The following is a 15,251-nucleotide window of genomic DNA, read 5'->3' as shown; positions in this document are numbered from 1 at the left end:
CCCAGGAGGTGTACCTATTGCGACATCATGATTCGGAATGTGGTCACGTGGAAGCAGAACATAGCAACATTTTGGCACTCGCTCACTTGGTTATCTGGTATGCTGATACATTAGACAGCATAACGAGTAGAAGCATACTGGTTGACAGAGCGAGTGCCAAAATGTCGCAATGTTCTGCTCCCATGTGACCATGTTCCGAGTCATGACATCGCAACAGATGCATCTCCTGGCAAACGAAGCCGAAACTGGTTGTAGAAAAGTGATTATAATAAATGACTCAGGGTGCTCTAAAGCTTGCCAATATTTATTCTACAGTTTCGAGGACTTTCATTTAAAGCAAAAACAATAATAATAAAAGGTTGAAAAAAAAATAAAGAGTTGAAAATGTCATTCCATTATTCCTTTAACACATGGGCGATGCGTGCCTGCAAAGTCCCCAATGCATGTGCAGATGATCTAGTGTTTATAGCTCGCATAAACATCCCGACAACCAGGCCGTCGAACCACCGTCTAGCAAAAGGCTGTGCACTCGTCCGATGAGCTTATTTTTTGGTAACCTCCAGCGGCATAATGAAGATTGTGAATGTTTTACCAATATGGCGCCTGTGATGTCATATGCAAGCCATCTCGCAATATGCAAAACTTCTCTATTTTCCCCACTACAGTTAGATCACATATCTTTGGTATGCATAATAATCCAGGCTTGCCAATCTTAGAACTAAAAAAATATTGCAGATAAAGCCAGAAAATGTTTCAGAACTGAAGATGCTGACTATTTATTGAAAGATTCAGAGAGTGCTCTGTAAGGACGCTGTGAACAGGCACTATGATCTATAGCCATAGCAAAGATCTGCACCACAGACAAACAAATGTTTCTGAAGTTTAGTCATGAAATATTCAAATAGTGGCAACTTAAACTTTGGCTGCCATTATAAATTGGTTTTATAAGTTGGCGACACTCATGCACAGGCAATCTGGTTATGAAGAATCGGTCAGCAACTGTATTTGAATTTTTGGAATAAGCTTTTTGCCCTAGAATAGATGCAAATGATAAATTGTAAATTTATCGGTACAAATTTGGCTGCCATTATAAATTGGTTTTATAAGTTGGCGACACTCATGCACAGGCAATCTGGTTATGAAGAATCGGTCAGCAACTGTATTTGAATTTTTGGAATAAGCTTTTTGCCCTAGAATAGATGCAAATGATAAATTGTAAATTTATCGGTACAAATACAACACTTGTAAAACAGGTCTAGAAATTAAGCATTTCACAATAAAGCCGTAAAAGTTGGCAGGTATGATACTCATAGCATTTTTATTTTCAGAGTTCTCAGAAGTGCCCCCCCCCCCCCCCCACGTTATATTCATGCAAATATGGTAATGCTGATGGCAAAATGCTTGGCAAATGAATGAACAGGCAAAACTACAGTTACGAGAAACTACATAGCAATTACGTACATGCTAAAAGTGGCTCCTGCCAGAGTTCTTCACTATATACTGTAAACACAAGAATACAAGCCATGCTGTGAACACAAGATATATAAAAAAGAAAGGGTCAACCAAAGTGTTGATGATAAAGACAAGGTCAACGTACATGATGGTTAAAATGATTCGATGATTAAATATTGATTGCATCTCTATTCTGTCTCATTTTCAGATTCATTACTCACTCATTTCGCATCTTACTCGTATCGTATTTCACGCGCAATTATGTCGACCTTGTCTTCGTTAGTGTCGACAGTTGGTTGACCCTTATGCCAAGAGGCCAGGTGGGCGAATCCCAGAGATAGTAAAGTCTATGGTGCAATGTGGCTAATTTTTTTACTATACTGCCGCTAATTACACCTGTACTGTTAGTTTTACTTACTCTGCGACTAATTCTCGCTTCTTGTATCGTTGAGACTTGCGTTTTGATACCTTTTGTAACTCCCCTACAATGCTCTGGAGCAAAAGAAGCCTCTCCCCCTTCTGGGAGGGCTTGCAAGATACCCAGATGCACCAAATCCTTGTGAAGTCAGCTGAGAAGACCTTGTCTTTAAAAACAACATAGTAAAGTACATGGACATTCATTCAAAAACTGTTTTTATTCACAAAAATATACAAGCACAGATCCATAAGCACTATTAGCTGTCTTGCAGGGTAATATGTAGTTGCCACAGGTGAAATGAACAGCTGCACAATTTTTAAACCTAGGCTTATGCAATGACACTCAAGCATTCCAAGTTGCCAAATGAAGCCTAATTGTCAAACTAAACATACACTGCTGTGGTCACAATAGCAACCAGTTTGGCACTAAATTGTGAGTATTCAGAATGGCTGTACAACGTCAATGAGAAACTGAAGATTTTAAATAACAATGGTTAATGAGATGGTCCTGTGATATGACACTTACAGTTTTGATGTGTTGGAGATGGCCAAGATGCATGCTGAAATTAGCACCACTGTGCATAAAACGAGACCTCTGCTTTGTGTCTGTGCAATGTGCCCAATACCTGTGGCATTACATATTTGCCTCTCATGTTAAAATGAATTGCAGATATATTAAACAGCATAACAAATGATTATTACCGCTGAGGTTTTGTTCATGCTCGTCAACAAAAAGACAAAGTGTACAAGTTGTAATGCCAAATGACAATTGCACTAGCTGTAAAAACGATTGCTTAGCACAAGCGACAATAATGCCCATCTTTGGATTATACTGAATAATGGTTACAAAAAAATGTAAAAACAGTTCCTTAGCACCAGAAGCAATCACGCCTAATCTTTGGCTTAAAGTAGAAGTCTATGAAAAAAATCCAAAGTATACTAGCCATGTTGCTCGACTAGGGTCACTAAAGAGCCCCTCAACAGGCCCTATTGCAAATTTTGGTTATACGCTGAAATTTGTGAGATGCTGTCTAGGGAGCGTTGTCCCGAAATAATTTTTCAAATTAGTTCATTATTAAAGGAGATAGAAAGAATTGAAACATGTTGCCATGCCATCAGGCAGTGAGCATCACTGCCAACAGAGGCCACTCTCCTCCTTTGCCTCGAATAGCGTCCGCAAGCAGCCTTCCTTCCCTGCCTTCCGAGTGCATCACGTTCATGTGACAAGCTATGCCTCCTTTTTTTTCTTCTCTTCCTTTTTTGCTGCACGGCACACTTCCAGTGGCGCCATTGTGCATTTCACGTTGAATGATTTACTGAAGTCATGTGCCCTGGTCGGCAACATTGTAGGCAGTGCATCTTGCGTAGAGGAATTTGTGCGTGTGAGCTTGACTCTGACTGGAAGCGGGGCTCCCTCGAGAGGAAGGGTGCACTGGCTTTCGTTTGAAATTTCGACTGTTTTTGTGCCGTGCATTGCTTTGATACTTTACGGACAGGATCGTCAGTGTGTGGTCTACATACCTCCCTTATCTGTTTGCAATGCCCAAACCTGGTGAGGGGCCCTTTAAATGTGCACCATGAGCCATTATGTCAACTTCAAATAATGCACATAGCCATTGTCATTATCAGCAGCCAAACAAAAACAAAAATGTGCACTGACCTGAGCCTTGTTTTTGTATCGAGACAATATGCGATAAAATGAAGGAACAGACAACATATTACAATTGCATTAGAAGTTCTGCTGGCGCCTGCAGCACAATAAAATTAGCATGATGAATGCCCACAGGCAACGTTAGATGGTACATCACACACATATGCAATCCTTAGGAGTTGATCTTGACTGGTATTGACTTCAGTTCTTGCATTCTGGTTTGAATTCGATGTCGCAATGTCTTAAACCTGTAAATTGCAATAAGTAATGGCTTTTAAAATTATTTCCCAACTCTAATAAGCTTACAGCCATTATTAACAAAATGCACACATTGCAAGCTGCATGTGGCAAAGAAGGTATGACCTTAAACCTAAAACATGTAACCTTAAAGGGACACTAAAGAGAAAAATTATTTCTTCTGAATCAGTAACTTACCCTTCTGCAATATCAAAAACAACACTCTTACCACGATAAGATGCTTTGTAAGCCAGAAAAAGCTCAATAATGAAAGACGGGTGGCGATGCTTCTCTGAAGTTCCCAATTTTTTTAAATTGACAGTAAAGTGAGGAAAAAAATTGTTTGTGTTGTAAAATACACAATGTTTATTCATGAATAAGAAGATAAGCGCTCTGAAAAACGGTTGTGTGCACGTCCGGAAAATGAAACAAGTGAGAAGCCTTCGTCTTATTGCCAACAAGGTGCGATTGAGCTTTTGTGGTCTCCAAAAAAGGAAACGCAAAATGGCAGCATCGTTTGTGTATATATGCGCCTGCCTGGGAACAGGTGTAATCACGGCGCGGTGGGCGATAAATCGAGTAACAAGCGGTCACCTTTTGAGAGATTTGAAACCAGATAGCCATTAGTTTAGCGCGTGCAACAAGCGGGATCCGCCGCAGGAGCAAACCAGCTTGTCGCCAGTGCCGTGCGCGCCCGGATGCGCAAGCGCACCGTTGCCATTAAAAAAAAAAAAAAAAAAAAAAGGGAGAGGCATTGGCGCAAGTAAAACATTCCACGTGTTCCCGTCGAGTGGCACCACATGCCAAGCGTAAGAAACGATCGCAAGAGGCGCGCTTTTTAAACGTACAAGCGATAACGTACATGTACGCCATTGACCATTTTGAGGGTGTTCGCGGAGGCCGTACATGTACGGTATTGACCCTGAAAGGGTTAATACATCACATGTGCAGAAACAGTTGTAGACTTAAATGCAGGGGAAAAAAAGAATGTTCCTTGACATTTCAAAGCAATCACAGTGATAACTGGTGCAGGAAAGCTTAAAGCACTCAATGTCATATCTGCTGTAGTAAACATTCACACAGGTTCATGAACAATCTCCACATTGCTGCCCCTTTAGGCAGACTTTACATATAGTCTGCCTGCTGAATATGATGGTACCTTAGTACAGGACTACCCTGCACCCAACACACAAATGAGAGCCAGATGGCTAGTAGCCAACCAGTGCGAAGGTATGCAATACTCCAAATTGATCTCTACAGGATGTTGCGTCATGCTCGCTCGCACTTCACTTTGTTCCAATTTTTGACATGGAGATTTGTGCTGATGCAACCATCCAGTTTTCAGCAGATCATTGCTTATGAGGGAAATCCCAAAATAAGGTCTTCAAAATGCTAAGGCCGTAGGGAAGCTGTTCGCGTGGCTGTTGGCCAGATTGCTGTGTTTGTTGCTTCCCCCTCTCCCAAACAAGCCATCGCTCACCCTGCTGGGACGCGAGTCTTCGCTTGGTAGTCGTTTGTAATGGAGCTCCCGCTTGTCGCTACCACCAGGTGCGAAGTGCATGCAGTTATTCAGTTTTTGAACATAAAAGGCATTCAACCTGTCAAAAGCCATCACCAATTGACGGTAGTGTATGGAAAGTCGTTCATGGATGTCAAAAACATCCGCAAGTGGCGTAGGGTGTTTACAGCTGGCCGTGCTGAAATTCACAATGAAGAAAGAAGCGAGAGGCCATCAATTTAAGATAGACAGTTGCGAAGGTTGAACAAAGCATGCGTCAAGATCGGAGGATCACTTTCAATGACCTCTAGATTTGGTTCCCGAGGTTTCTTGAAGCACCATTCATGGGATTTTGACTAAAAAGTTGGAATATCGGAAGATGTGCGCAAGATGGGTCCCGCGAATGCTCACAGCGGACCACCAATGGCAATGCGTTGACCCTTGCCGCGTGCGAACTTTTTCAGCGCTATGCAGACAAAAGCGACAACGTTATGGGTGATGAAACCTATGTGTTCCACTTCACACCCGAGACCAAACAGCAATCACACGAGTGGTGGCATTCCTCTTCACCCAAGCTGCGAAAATTCAAACACAACCTCTTACAAAAGTCATGGCAACTGCGTTTTGGGGTCGAAAGGGGGTATTGTTGGTTGAGGTGATGGCTCATGGGACCACAATAAACAAGAGACGTTGTGGGGACGCTAGACTTTCAGGTCTATCCTGATATTGTTTTCCCTGCATGGCCTGCGTCTCTTGTAATCCGGCTTCGCCGTGTTCCACCGGTTGCAGTCGGTGTGGTTGGGGACTAGTACAAGAGATAGCGCGAGTGTTGCGCTGCTAATGCCACCTAACTGCAGGGTTACTCGGGCATAAAAAGGAGTAGCCTGTTTCTTTTTGGCTTGGGGTCGGCTAGCTGCGTGGATGCTTTGCACACTCGCCGGCCATCTGCGAGACCGTCCTGCGAAAGGCTTAGAAGCAGGGCATCGGAATGGACGAACACGATCATTTGAACACACCACCGTTCGTGTGACCGCATGCGAACGATTAGGCGTTGGTGTCCAGTATGTGGGCGATCGCTTGCTATCCGGTCGTGGTGAGCCGCACCTCCTTGATTTGTTGCGCGCCCATCGACATACGTTCTATTGGCAATAATTCGGCTGGCTAGACTGGTGTATAAAAGGCGCAATAATTGCCCTTGTGATTGTCTGAACTACTGTGTTGTCATTCCTTTGTCCCAAGAGCACATTTGAGCCCCCACATCTGGCGCCCAATGTGGGGCTCTTGAGGCACCGGACAGTTCTGTTTCGAATTTATCAGCATTAAATATTTCCAACAGCGCAAGAGGTGATTGCGTGCACCCTTTCAAAGTGCACTTGCATGGACACAACGCGAGATTCAATATACGTATTGAATGTGGTGGTTGTGGGATCACACGCGCATCTCGATATCTTCGGAGCAGCCGCGCGGTTATCAGCGATGATCATGTGCTCGCTTGTGGAGGGTAGCGGGGAGAGAGCACGTTTCGCCGCTCCCGCTGCTCTTCGCGCGTGGCCGCGTGACCGCGAGACCGCATCCGAGGCACCCCATTCTCTCCTTTTCCCTTTCCTGGAACCGGGGAGACTCCCTCTCCGTCGCTCGGGGAGAAGCGCTATTCCCCCGATGCGTTTTTATCTTTCGGCTGACGAGCTTGTGACTGGCCGCATCTCAATTCAGCCACGGAGACCGCTGCACGCCGTCCCCCTGCAGCGCCCGGCCTTTGTGAGTGACTGACCGCCCCAGGGCCCGAGCGCAGATTCACACTAGGTGAGCTGAACCCTTATCAGCCTCTTGTGTGTTTCTACTATTGTTTGGTTTGTCACCTCACTCGCGCGAAGCGCTCCGCCGCTGTGGTTTTTGTTTTGTCCATTTGTTGTTGTTGCCTCTGTTGGTGTGTGAAACTTAAGGTGAATGAACACCTTAAGTCAAAGACTCGCCCTGTCCCCCTGGTCTGAACTCGCCGTGGTCGCAACTCACTGCGAACCGCGGGTTAGGGGTCACAGCTCCGACTGTTAGGGCTGCTGCGAAAGTGCTTGCGAGCGACTGCCGCTCCGCTGGCGCGGTGCGATCCAGAGAAGGGTCAGGTGCACACGAGCGAACTTGAGTAATACCCCTATATTTGGCGCCCAACGTGGGGCCAGAGGTGTGACAGGTTGAGTCTGTTTGTGTGAGTGACTGCCACCACACGAACGAACCATGGCAGCATACGGGGCTGACTTACAGCCGTTGCACACGCTGTCACAGGTGGCTACCAACAGGCAACCGCTACCGCACAGTCAAACCCTGCGGCGAACATTAGCCCTGGGAATTTGATCAGCTTCGAAGAAGGTAGCGCTACATGTGAGGCGCTCTTCTCAGGCAGGACGTACCCTTGAAGGAGCGAGGCACGTTACACCCAACCCTTCGTCAGAGTTTGCGGAGAGCATGGAGCCACAGTGGCATACTTGCTCAACACACCCAGCTCCTGTGCCAGACATTACCGGTCAGAGCGAGTCTCAGCCGGTGCTGTTGCGGCGCGATGCAATGTGCCCGATTGAAAGCTTGACAGGTGTTGTGCAGAACACTCTAATGACATCTACCGCAGCTGCGAGACCGAGAGTGAGTGTGGACTTACCCACCTATAGCGGGTACCATGATGTAGTCAGTGCCAACGAATACCTCGATCGCATGCTGACATACCAGCAGGCAACGGGGCTGTTCGATGGCGAGATGCTGGAACACGTCGTACCAGTGTCGCTGACTGATCACGCTGCCCGCTGGTTCCGGCTTACTGGCCATCGGTCTCGCACGCAGTTCCGAGTGACCTTACGCGAGGAATTCTTGCCCGCAGATTACCAGCATCGTCTGCGGCGCGAGTTAGAGCTACGCACTCAGCATCCAGACGAATCCTTGCTCGAGTATGTAAGGGCGATGGACGAACTTTATCGTACCACTGACCCCTCTGCTCCGAATTGCGATAAAGTGGAGAGAGTCAAGCGACAAGCTCATCCCACTTTTGCAGCGTATTGGATAAGCTACAGCGTATTGGTCAAGCGACAAGCTCATCCTACTTTTACAGCAGAATATGGATAAGCTGGCCTCGGAGGCAAACGCATACAGGCGGACATACTCGCCTCGCATTCATACCAGCCTCCACCCCTAGGGTCGCAGGCACTTGAGCCGTGATGCGCGTGGAACAGGGACACTTTTCGCACTCGTTCCCGGGGAGATCGTGCGGTTGCCTTCAATGATGGGCCCCTGAGAAACGGTTGGGAATTATTTGACCAGGCTCTCGACCCGTACACGTACGCCATGCGTGCAGCACGCGCTGCCGATGGCCGAGGTACGCAGAATCGTGGTCGACATGCCGACCCGAGGCTGCCACAGCAGAGCGCGCCCTATGGGAGCAGTCGATAGGGAGGAACAATGGCCAACCGGCGCGAGACTATCCTCTGTTATCGGTGCAACCAGTCGGGGCACTACGCCCATGATTGCAGACACCCTCCGAAACGAGTGGAGCCACCGGTGAGCAAGGCTGCATGGCCGGCGGCAGTTACAGTGGCGCCAAGTGAGACACATGAACTCCTTGCCCCGCTGGCTTGTCGTTTCGCACCATCCAACGACACGCCAGCGCCGCTCATAGAGGTTACAGTCGCCCGGCGCAGGTTTTTTGCGCTGTTAGACACGGGAGAGAGGGCTTCACTCTTTGGCGACGATGTGTGTCAACATCTCCGTCGGAACGACGTCCAACTGAGAGAGTAATGCGACTTTCCGACTCGCCAGCGGCACGGTGCACGCGAGCGGTGCTGCTAGGCTTGTGGTGCGGTGGGAGTAACGAGTGAGGCGACAACGCCTCGCTCACCTCCCCAGCCTGTCGGTTCCTATAATTCTTGGTAGAGACTTCCTCGCCATGACGGCATTGTTATTGACGTCTGCAAGGGAGGATATAGGGAGCAAGCATGTGGCGCCCTGAAATCTTTCGTCAAATATCAAAAAGCGTCAGAGACAACTTCATTCGATGATGCTTCGCACGCACACCGACCCAGTGATTGCCCAAAAAGGTTCCTCAGAACAGTTTTGGCCGGGTCGACATGCCGACCAGGCAGCCGCACTGAAAAAAAAAAAAAAGGCGCGGAGGGGAACCGCTCGCCTCCCGCACGGCCCCCAACCCCCGCTGCGGTGGCACAGTGCGCCGCAGTGAGGGGCAAACGAGACCACCCGCTGCTGAACGGCTCAAGCAATTTGTCAGTGAAAGAAAAGGCTCGCCTCTCATTGCTTCTGAATGAATATGACGCCGTATTCACAGAGCGGCCTGGCTGCACTACGTTAGTTAGGCACAAAATTGAGAAAGGCGACGCCTCTCCGTGGAAGTGCAATCCTCGGCCGGTCAGTTTGGCTAAGAGGAAAGCAGTAAACAGCGCCCTGGACGAACTGCTCGATACAGGCATTGTCGAAAGGTCCGATAGCCCATGGGGTTTTCCTGTGGTGTTGGTTCCTAAAAAGGATGGGACAAGCCTTTGTGTTGACTATCGCCGCCTGAACGAGGTAATGCGCAAGGATGCATATCCGCTTCCTAGCATTCCCTCGATCATGTCGAATGTTGGCGGAGCAAAGTACTTCACTACGCTCGATGCAAGCAGAAGATACTTTCAGGTGGAGGTAGATCCCCATGACCGAGAGAAGACCGCCTTCACTTGTCACAGGGGCCTTTATCAGTTTACCCGAATGCCTTTTGGACTGGTCGGTGTGCCTGCAACTCACCAGAGCCTAATGGATTGTGTCCTAGGTGAAGCAAGGTGGCACTACGCTCTTGCTTACCTAGACGATGTCGTGGTATACTCGCGCACTTTTGATGAGCACTTATGCCATCTCAGGGACATGTTGGAGCGTCTGAGGTCTGCGGGGATAACGCTAAACCTGACCAAGACTCAGATAGCAGCAACCCGAGTAACGCTACTGGGGTTTACACTGGATAACGGACGCCTTCTGCCGTGCGACGACAAGGTTCAGGCATTATTGAACTACCCGTCACCGGCAGACATAGGCGGACTGAGACGCGTTTTGGGGCTGGTGAACTTCTATCGCCAGTTCATCCCAGACTGCGCTGTACTGCAAGCCCCCTTGACTATGCTCTTGAGGAAAGGTGAGCAATGGAGATGGGGTCCCGAGCAAGAGGCGGCACCGTGCAACCTCGTAAACGCGCTCGTGGAGACCACTGAGTTAAGGCTACCAGACTTGAACAAGGAATTTGTCATACATACGGACGCCAGCGACCTTGGCCTAGGAGCGGTTTTGCTCCAACAGCACGAAGGTAGCTTGCGGCCGGTAGCATTTGCTAGCCGCTCTTTGAGTCCCGCAGAGAAAAATTATTCCGTGACAGAAAAGGAATGTCTCGTGATCATTTTCACTCTCAAAAAGTTCGACTACTATGTTGATGGAGTTTCATTTATTATCGAGACAGATCACATGGCACTAACTTGGCTTGGGCGTCTAGGAGAGCCGAGCTGCCGGCTCGCGCAATGGGCACTTCTGCAGCGATATGACTTTACCGTTCGCTACAGGAGAGGAAAGAACAACATTGTGGCGGATGCACTTTCGCGCGCGCCCGTTGACTGTGAGAAGAGTAACATTACTACTCAACTCGCCTCACCCAAAACTGAGCTCGAGAGCAGATTAACTGCGGCGACACTCGAAGTCATCAGGAGGGGTAACATTATTACCCATCCTGACTCTTGAGAGACAGCCTAAGAGCAGAGTAAATGCTACAATGCTCGACGGCGATAGTCCCAAAGGAAGGGAAGATGAACCACCTTCTCAGGACGAAAGCGTGAACCACTTGGACTGCGTCAGTTCAGTGGGGAGCGTGTTCAGCAGAAAGGAGCTGTTAGAGGCACAGCGGGAGGATTCCTTTTGTCGGAAAGTGTTTGAGGGGCTCCAGGAGCCTGGCGGCGCGGCCGCGGCGCACGTGGATACAGCTGGTATTGCTGTAAGTGCGCGGCACTCCGAAACAGCTGGTAGTGCTGTGAGCGCGTTGGATTCCTACCTGCTAGATTCTGACGGCGTCCTGCTGAGATTCATTCCTGCGGAGGAGGATACACATGAGTCCTTCGAAAGCGGTCATTCCACGCACGCTGAGAGGAGCACTTTTACGCTACTTTCATGATACGTGTATCGCCGGGCATGCGAGTGGCCCTAAGACTTACCTTAAGTTGTGCCGCTTTGCTACCTGGCCTGGAATGAAGCGGGATGTGATGTGCTATGCCCGCTCTTGCAACGTGTGCCAACGCATGAAGCAACGTGGTGGACGACCACCCGGGCTCATGCAGCCGATCAATAGCTGAACACCCTGGCAAATTGCGGCATGTGACGTCATGGGACCTTACCCAAGGACATCGAGCGGGAACCAATTTCTTCTTGTCGTCACAGACCATTTCAGCAAGTGGGTGGAACTGTTCCCCCTGCGGAAACTGTTGGCACGCGTAATCATGGGGAAGCTGATCGAGGTGTTTATGCGATTCGGCTACCTTGAACAGTTGATAAAGGACAATGCGTCCTATTTTACTGCCAAACTCTTTGTGGACTCTTGTGCGGCCCTTGGCATTAAGCACAGGAGAACAACCACGTACCACGCCCAGGCGAATCCCACCGAATGTGTGAACCGCAACATCAAGCACATGCTCGTTGCATTTGCGGGGACGCACAGCGATTGGGACACTTGTTTTCCTGAAATTAGATTTGCTATCAGGTCGACTGGGTTTACACCCGCCACCCTCAACCTTGGGAGGGAGCTGTTGAAGCCGGTGGAACGTATTCTACAGGAACACAGCGGCACGGAACAGGTTCTTTCGTCAGCACGCGCCGATTCTGCGACTGGGTTGCGCGCAAAGGTAACAGAGGCTTTACGCAAAGCGCGACGGAACCTGAGCACTGCTTGCGCCGAGCAGAAAGCGCAGTACGACCGCTCTCATCAGGAAGTTCAGTACAAAGTGGGCGACCTGGTGTTGAGGCGGAATCACGTCCTAAGCGACGCCAGTAAGAAATTCTCAGCTTCTCTGGCACTGAAATGGACTTGACCGTACTGGGTGCGAGAGACTGTCTCTTCGCTCGTGTACAGGCTGGCGGACTTAAGACCGATCAAGACCGATCAACAGACTGGTGCATTTCTGTGACCTCAAACCCTACTACGACAGAGGGAATGAGTGGTGCGAGGCGAACGCTTTCCCGCGCCCGCAGGTAGTGGCATCGGGAGGCACAGCTCGATGTTCGAGCCCAGTGCGGCGCTACAACTTGCGATCTCGGCAGAACTAACTCTGTCGGGTTTGCAGAGGCTATTTTATTGTGTGCGATATCGGATGGAACGCTCCTTCGATGTCTAGCGTGCAGCCTTCCAGAGCGAGCACGCGCTTTGTCTTTGGAAGAAGTGAGAGGGGCTAACCAAATTGTCGCAACCGCAGACCGCCCATCGGGAACTGCGCTACTACAACCAAGCAGAAAAGACCGTTTTTCGCTGTGTGTACGAACGAGTAGGCCGTGGTCCATCAGCGATGTATTCCACGCAAGAGGCGGCGAGAAAAGCGAAGCCCCCAGCAGCCAGCGACGTGGGGAGAAAGGCAGAAAACAGCTTCCGGCCCGAAATGGGGGCAGCAGCGCAGAATTCGCCGAACCGCACAGCAAAACCCTGCGACCGAGTTGCCAGCCCCACAACCAGGCACCCGGTGTCAAGGCCCAGCGTAAGACTTCTCCCACAAGAACAGAGTGGACCCCTGCTGCGCAGCGAGGTGCAAGCCATCATCCAGGGTGGGTCTGTGCACTTTTGCAGATCATGCGTGCCGAAAACCACGAGAGCACTGGAGGCGTGACGTCAGAGGAATCAGTGTTGGGAAGAAACGTGTTTGACCATACCAGAGGGCAACGACCTCCGGGAACATCAGAAGACAGCTGCCCTGCGCCATCTCGGGGCTGGCTCGGAGATCGCATCAACATGATTGAGGCAGCCAAGAGAAATCCAGGGGCCCTTTCACCACCGCGGGCCCAGAATGTCTGGCTAAGCAAGCGACACCACGGAGAAGCAAGGTGACCCGGACCCAGCTGCCTTCTTGCCTCCGACACCCCATTACCAACTGCCAAGCTGCCCTGCACTATCATTCAATGTGCCGGCCTGATTCGCGACTACCTTTGCGGCGACAATGGCGGTCTGCGGCTTGAGCTGCTCCCTCACCAACATGGACTAAAACTGTGTTGATGTTGGAGTAGCATGTCCCTCTCGGAAAAGCCTCAGGTGACGGCGGCCTCTTCGCAGCTAAAGGGTGATGTAAAGGAGGGGGTGATGTGGGATCGCACGCGCATCCCGATATCTTCGGAGCGGCCGCGCGGTTATCATGCGATGATCACACGCTCGCTCGCAGAGGATAGCGGGGAGAGAGCACATTTCGCCACTCCCGCTGCTCTTCGCGCCTGGCCGTGAGACCGCATCCGAGGCACCCCGTTCCATTCTTTCCCCTTTCCGGGAACCGGGGAGACTCCCTTTCCGTCACTCGGGGAGAAGTGCTATTCGGCCGATACGTTTTTGTCTTTCGGCTGACGAGCTTGCGACTGGCCGCATCTCAATTTAGCTGCAGAGATCGCCGCATGCCGTCCTGACCGCCTCGGGGCCCGAGCGCGGATCCACGCTATGTGAGCTGAACCCTTATCAGCCTCTTGTGTGTTTCCACTATTGTGTGGTTTGTCACCTCAGTTGCGCGAAACGCTCCCCCGCTGTGGTTTTTGTTTTATCCATTTGTTGTTGCCTCTGTTGGTGTGTGAAACTTAAGGTGAATAAACACCTTAAGTCAAAGACTCGCCCCCCCTGGCCTGAACCCACTGTGGTCGCAACTCACTGCGAACCACGGGTTAGGGGTCACAGCTCTGACTGTTAGGGCTGCTGCGAAAGTGCTTGCGAGCGGCTGCCGCTCCGCTGGCGCGGTGCGATCCAGAGAAGGGTCAGGTGTGCACGAGCGAACTTGAGTAATACCCTTATATGGTGAACGGGAGTCCGATATACACGTAATACAGTGCTATACTTTTGCATGGGATTTTCAGGGAATGTTACAAATGTTCAATATAGGCAATAATTCGATATATATGAGTTTGATATATCCGGGATCGACTGTACAGACACAGAAAAGAGAAAGAAGAGAGGCCCACTTTAATAAATGGAGGCTTCTTTTATCCATGCAAGCCAAGGAGTCATTCACTATAGCAGAATAATGAACTATGAGTGCAAGCAGGGTAGTTTACACAGCACATTGTTTAACACAGACATGACAGGACCTCGAAAATCTGTAGTTCAGCTTAATAACGTTTCCTTCTAAGGGACCTCTTCATCATTGGCACCAGTGGCAACAAACTAACAAACAAACAAACAAACAAGCAAGCAAGCAAGCAAAGGAAACTGACTTGTTCTTTATCTTTTCCACTTCCCTGTCCTCCTCTTCATGAAACTTCTTGATAAATGTCGTCAGTTCAACTTCACTGAAGTTGAGATACTGTGCAACCTAGAAAGAAAACTGCATCAGACTCAATGCAAAACTATAAGCAGTGATGCTACTGCGGACTTATGATTTGGAGCAATTTTTGGAGCATCAGAAATTTCATTTTGGAGCACTTTGGAGCAGGCAATTTGGCATTTTGGAGCAGCCTGGAGCAGCTTGGAGCAGCTGATTTTTCACATCCTCAAGTATTTCGAAAAAGCGAGTTGCAATTTACATTCAATTACCTGAATAATTCTTATATTCTCACGAGAAGCTTCGTAAACATTTCCATCTATTGCAGATCTCGTGGAGAAAAAAATGCACTTGTGTGCATGCGACACACACAGACACAAATTGATATCATTTCGTATATTGCTAGTTTTCCCAGATGTCATCGGTAATATCCAGAAACAGAAATGATGGACACATTGGCGGCACGCAGTTATTATAACCACGTCATGCTGCGCTTCAA

General features: G+C 49.2%; 1 protein-coding gene across 1 annotated transcript in view; it reads right to left on the bottom strand.

The window, feature by feature from the left end:
• Positions 1-2,068: 2,068 nt before the first annotated feature.
• LOC119436732 (ras association domain-containing protein 4-like) overlaps positions 2,069-15,251 on the bottom strand; it is a 51,584-nt gene continuing 38,401 nt past the window's right edge. The window contains 2 exon segments of the mRNA XM_037703712.2: positions 2,069-3,768; positions 14,706-14,803. Of these exon segments, the coding sequence (XP_037559640.1) occupies positions 3,693-3,768; positions 14,706-14,803 (174 nt within the window). The 3' untranslated portion in view covers positions 2,069-3,692.

Source organism: Dermacentor silvarum, chromosome 1 (genome assembly GCF_013339745.2).
Source record: "Dermacentor silvarum isolate Dsil-2018 chromosome 1, BIME_Dsil_1.4, whole genome shotgun sequence".
Taxonomy (NCBI): domain Eukaryota; kingdom Metazoa; phylum Arthropoda; class Arachnida; order Ixodida; family Ixodidae; genus Dermacentor; species Dermacentor silvarum.
The sequence above is the reverse complement of the archived record's forward strand: the minus strand, read 5'-3'. Positions and strand labels throughout refer to the sequence as shown.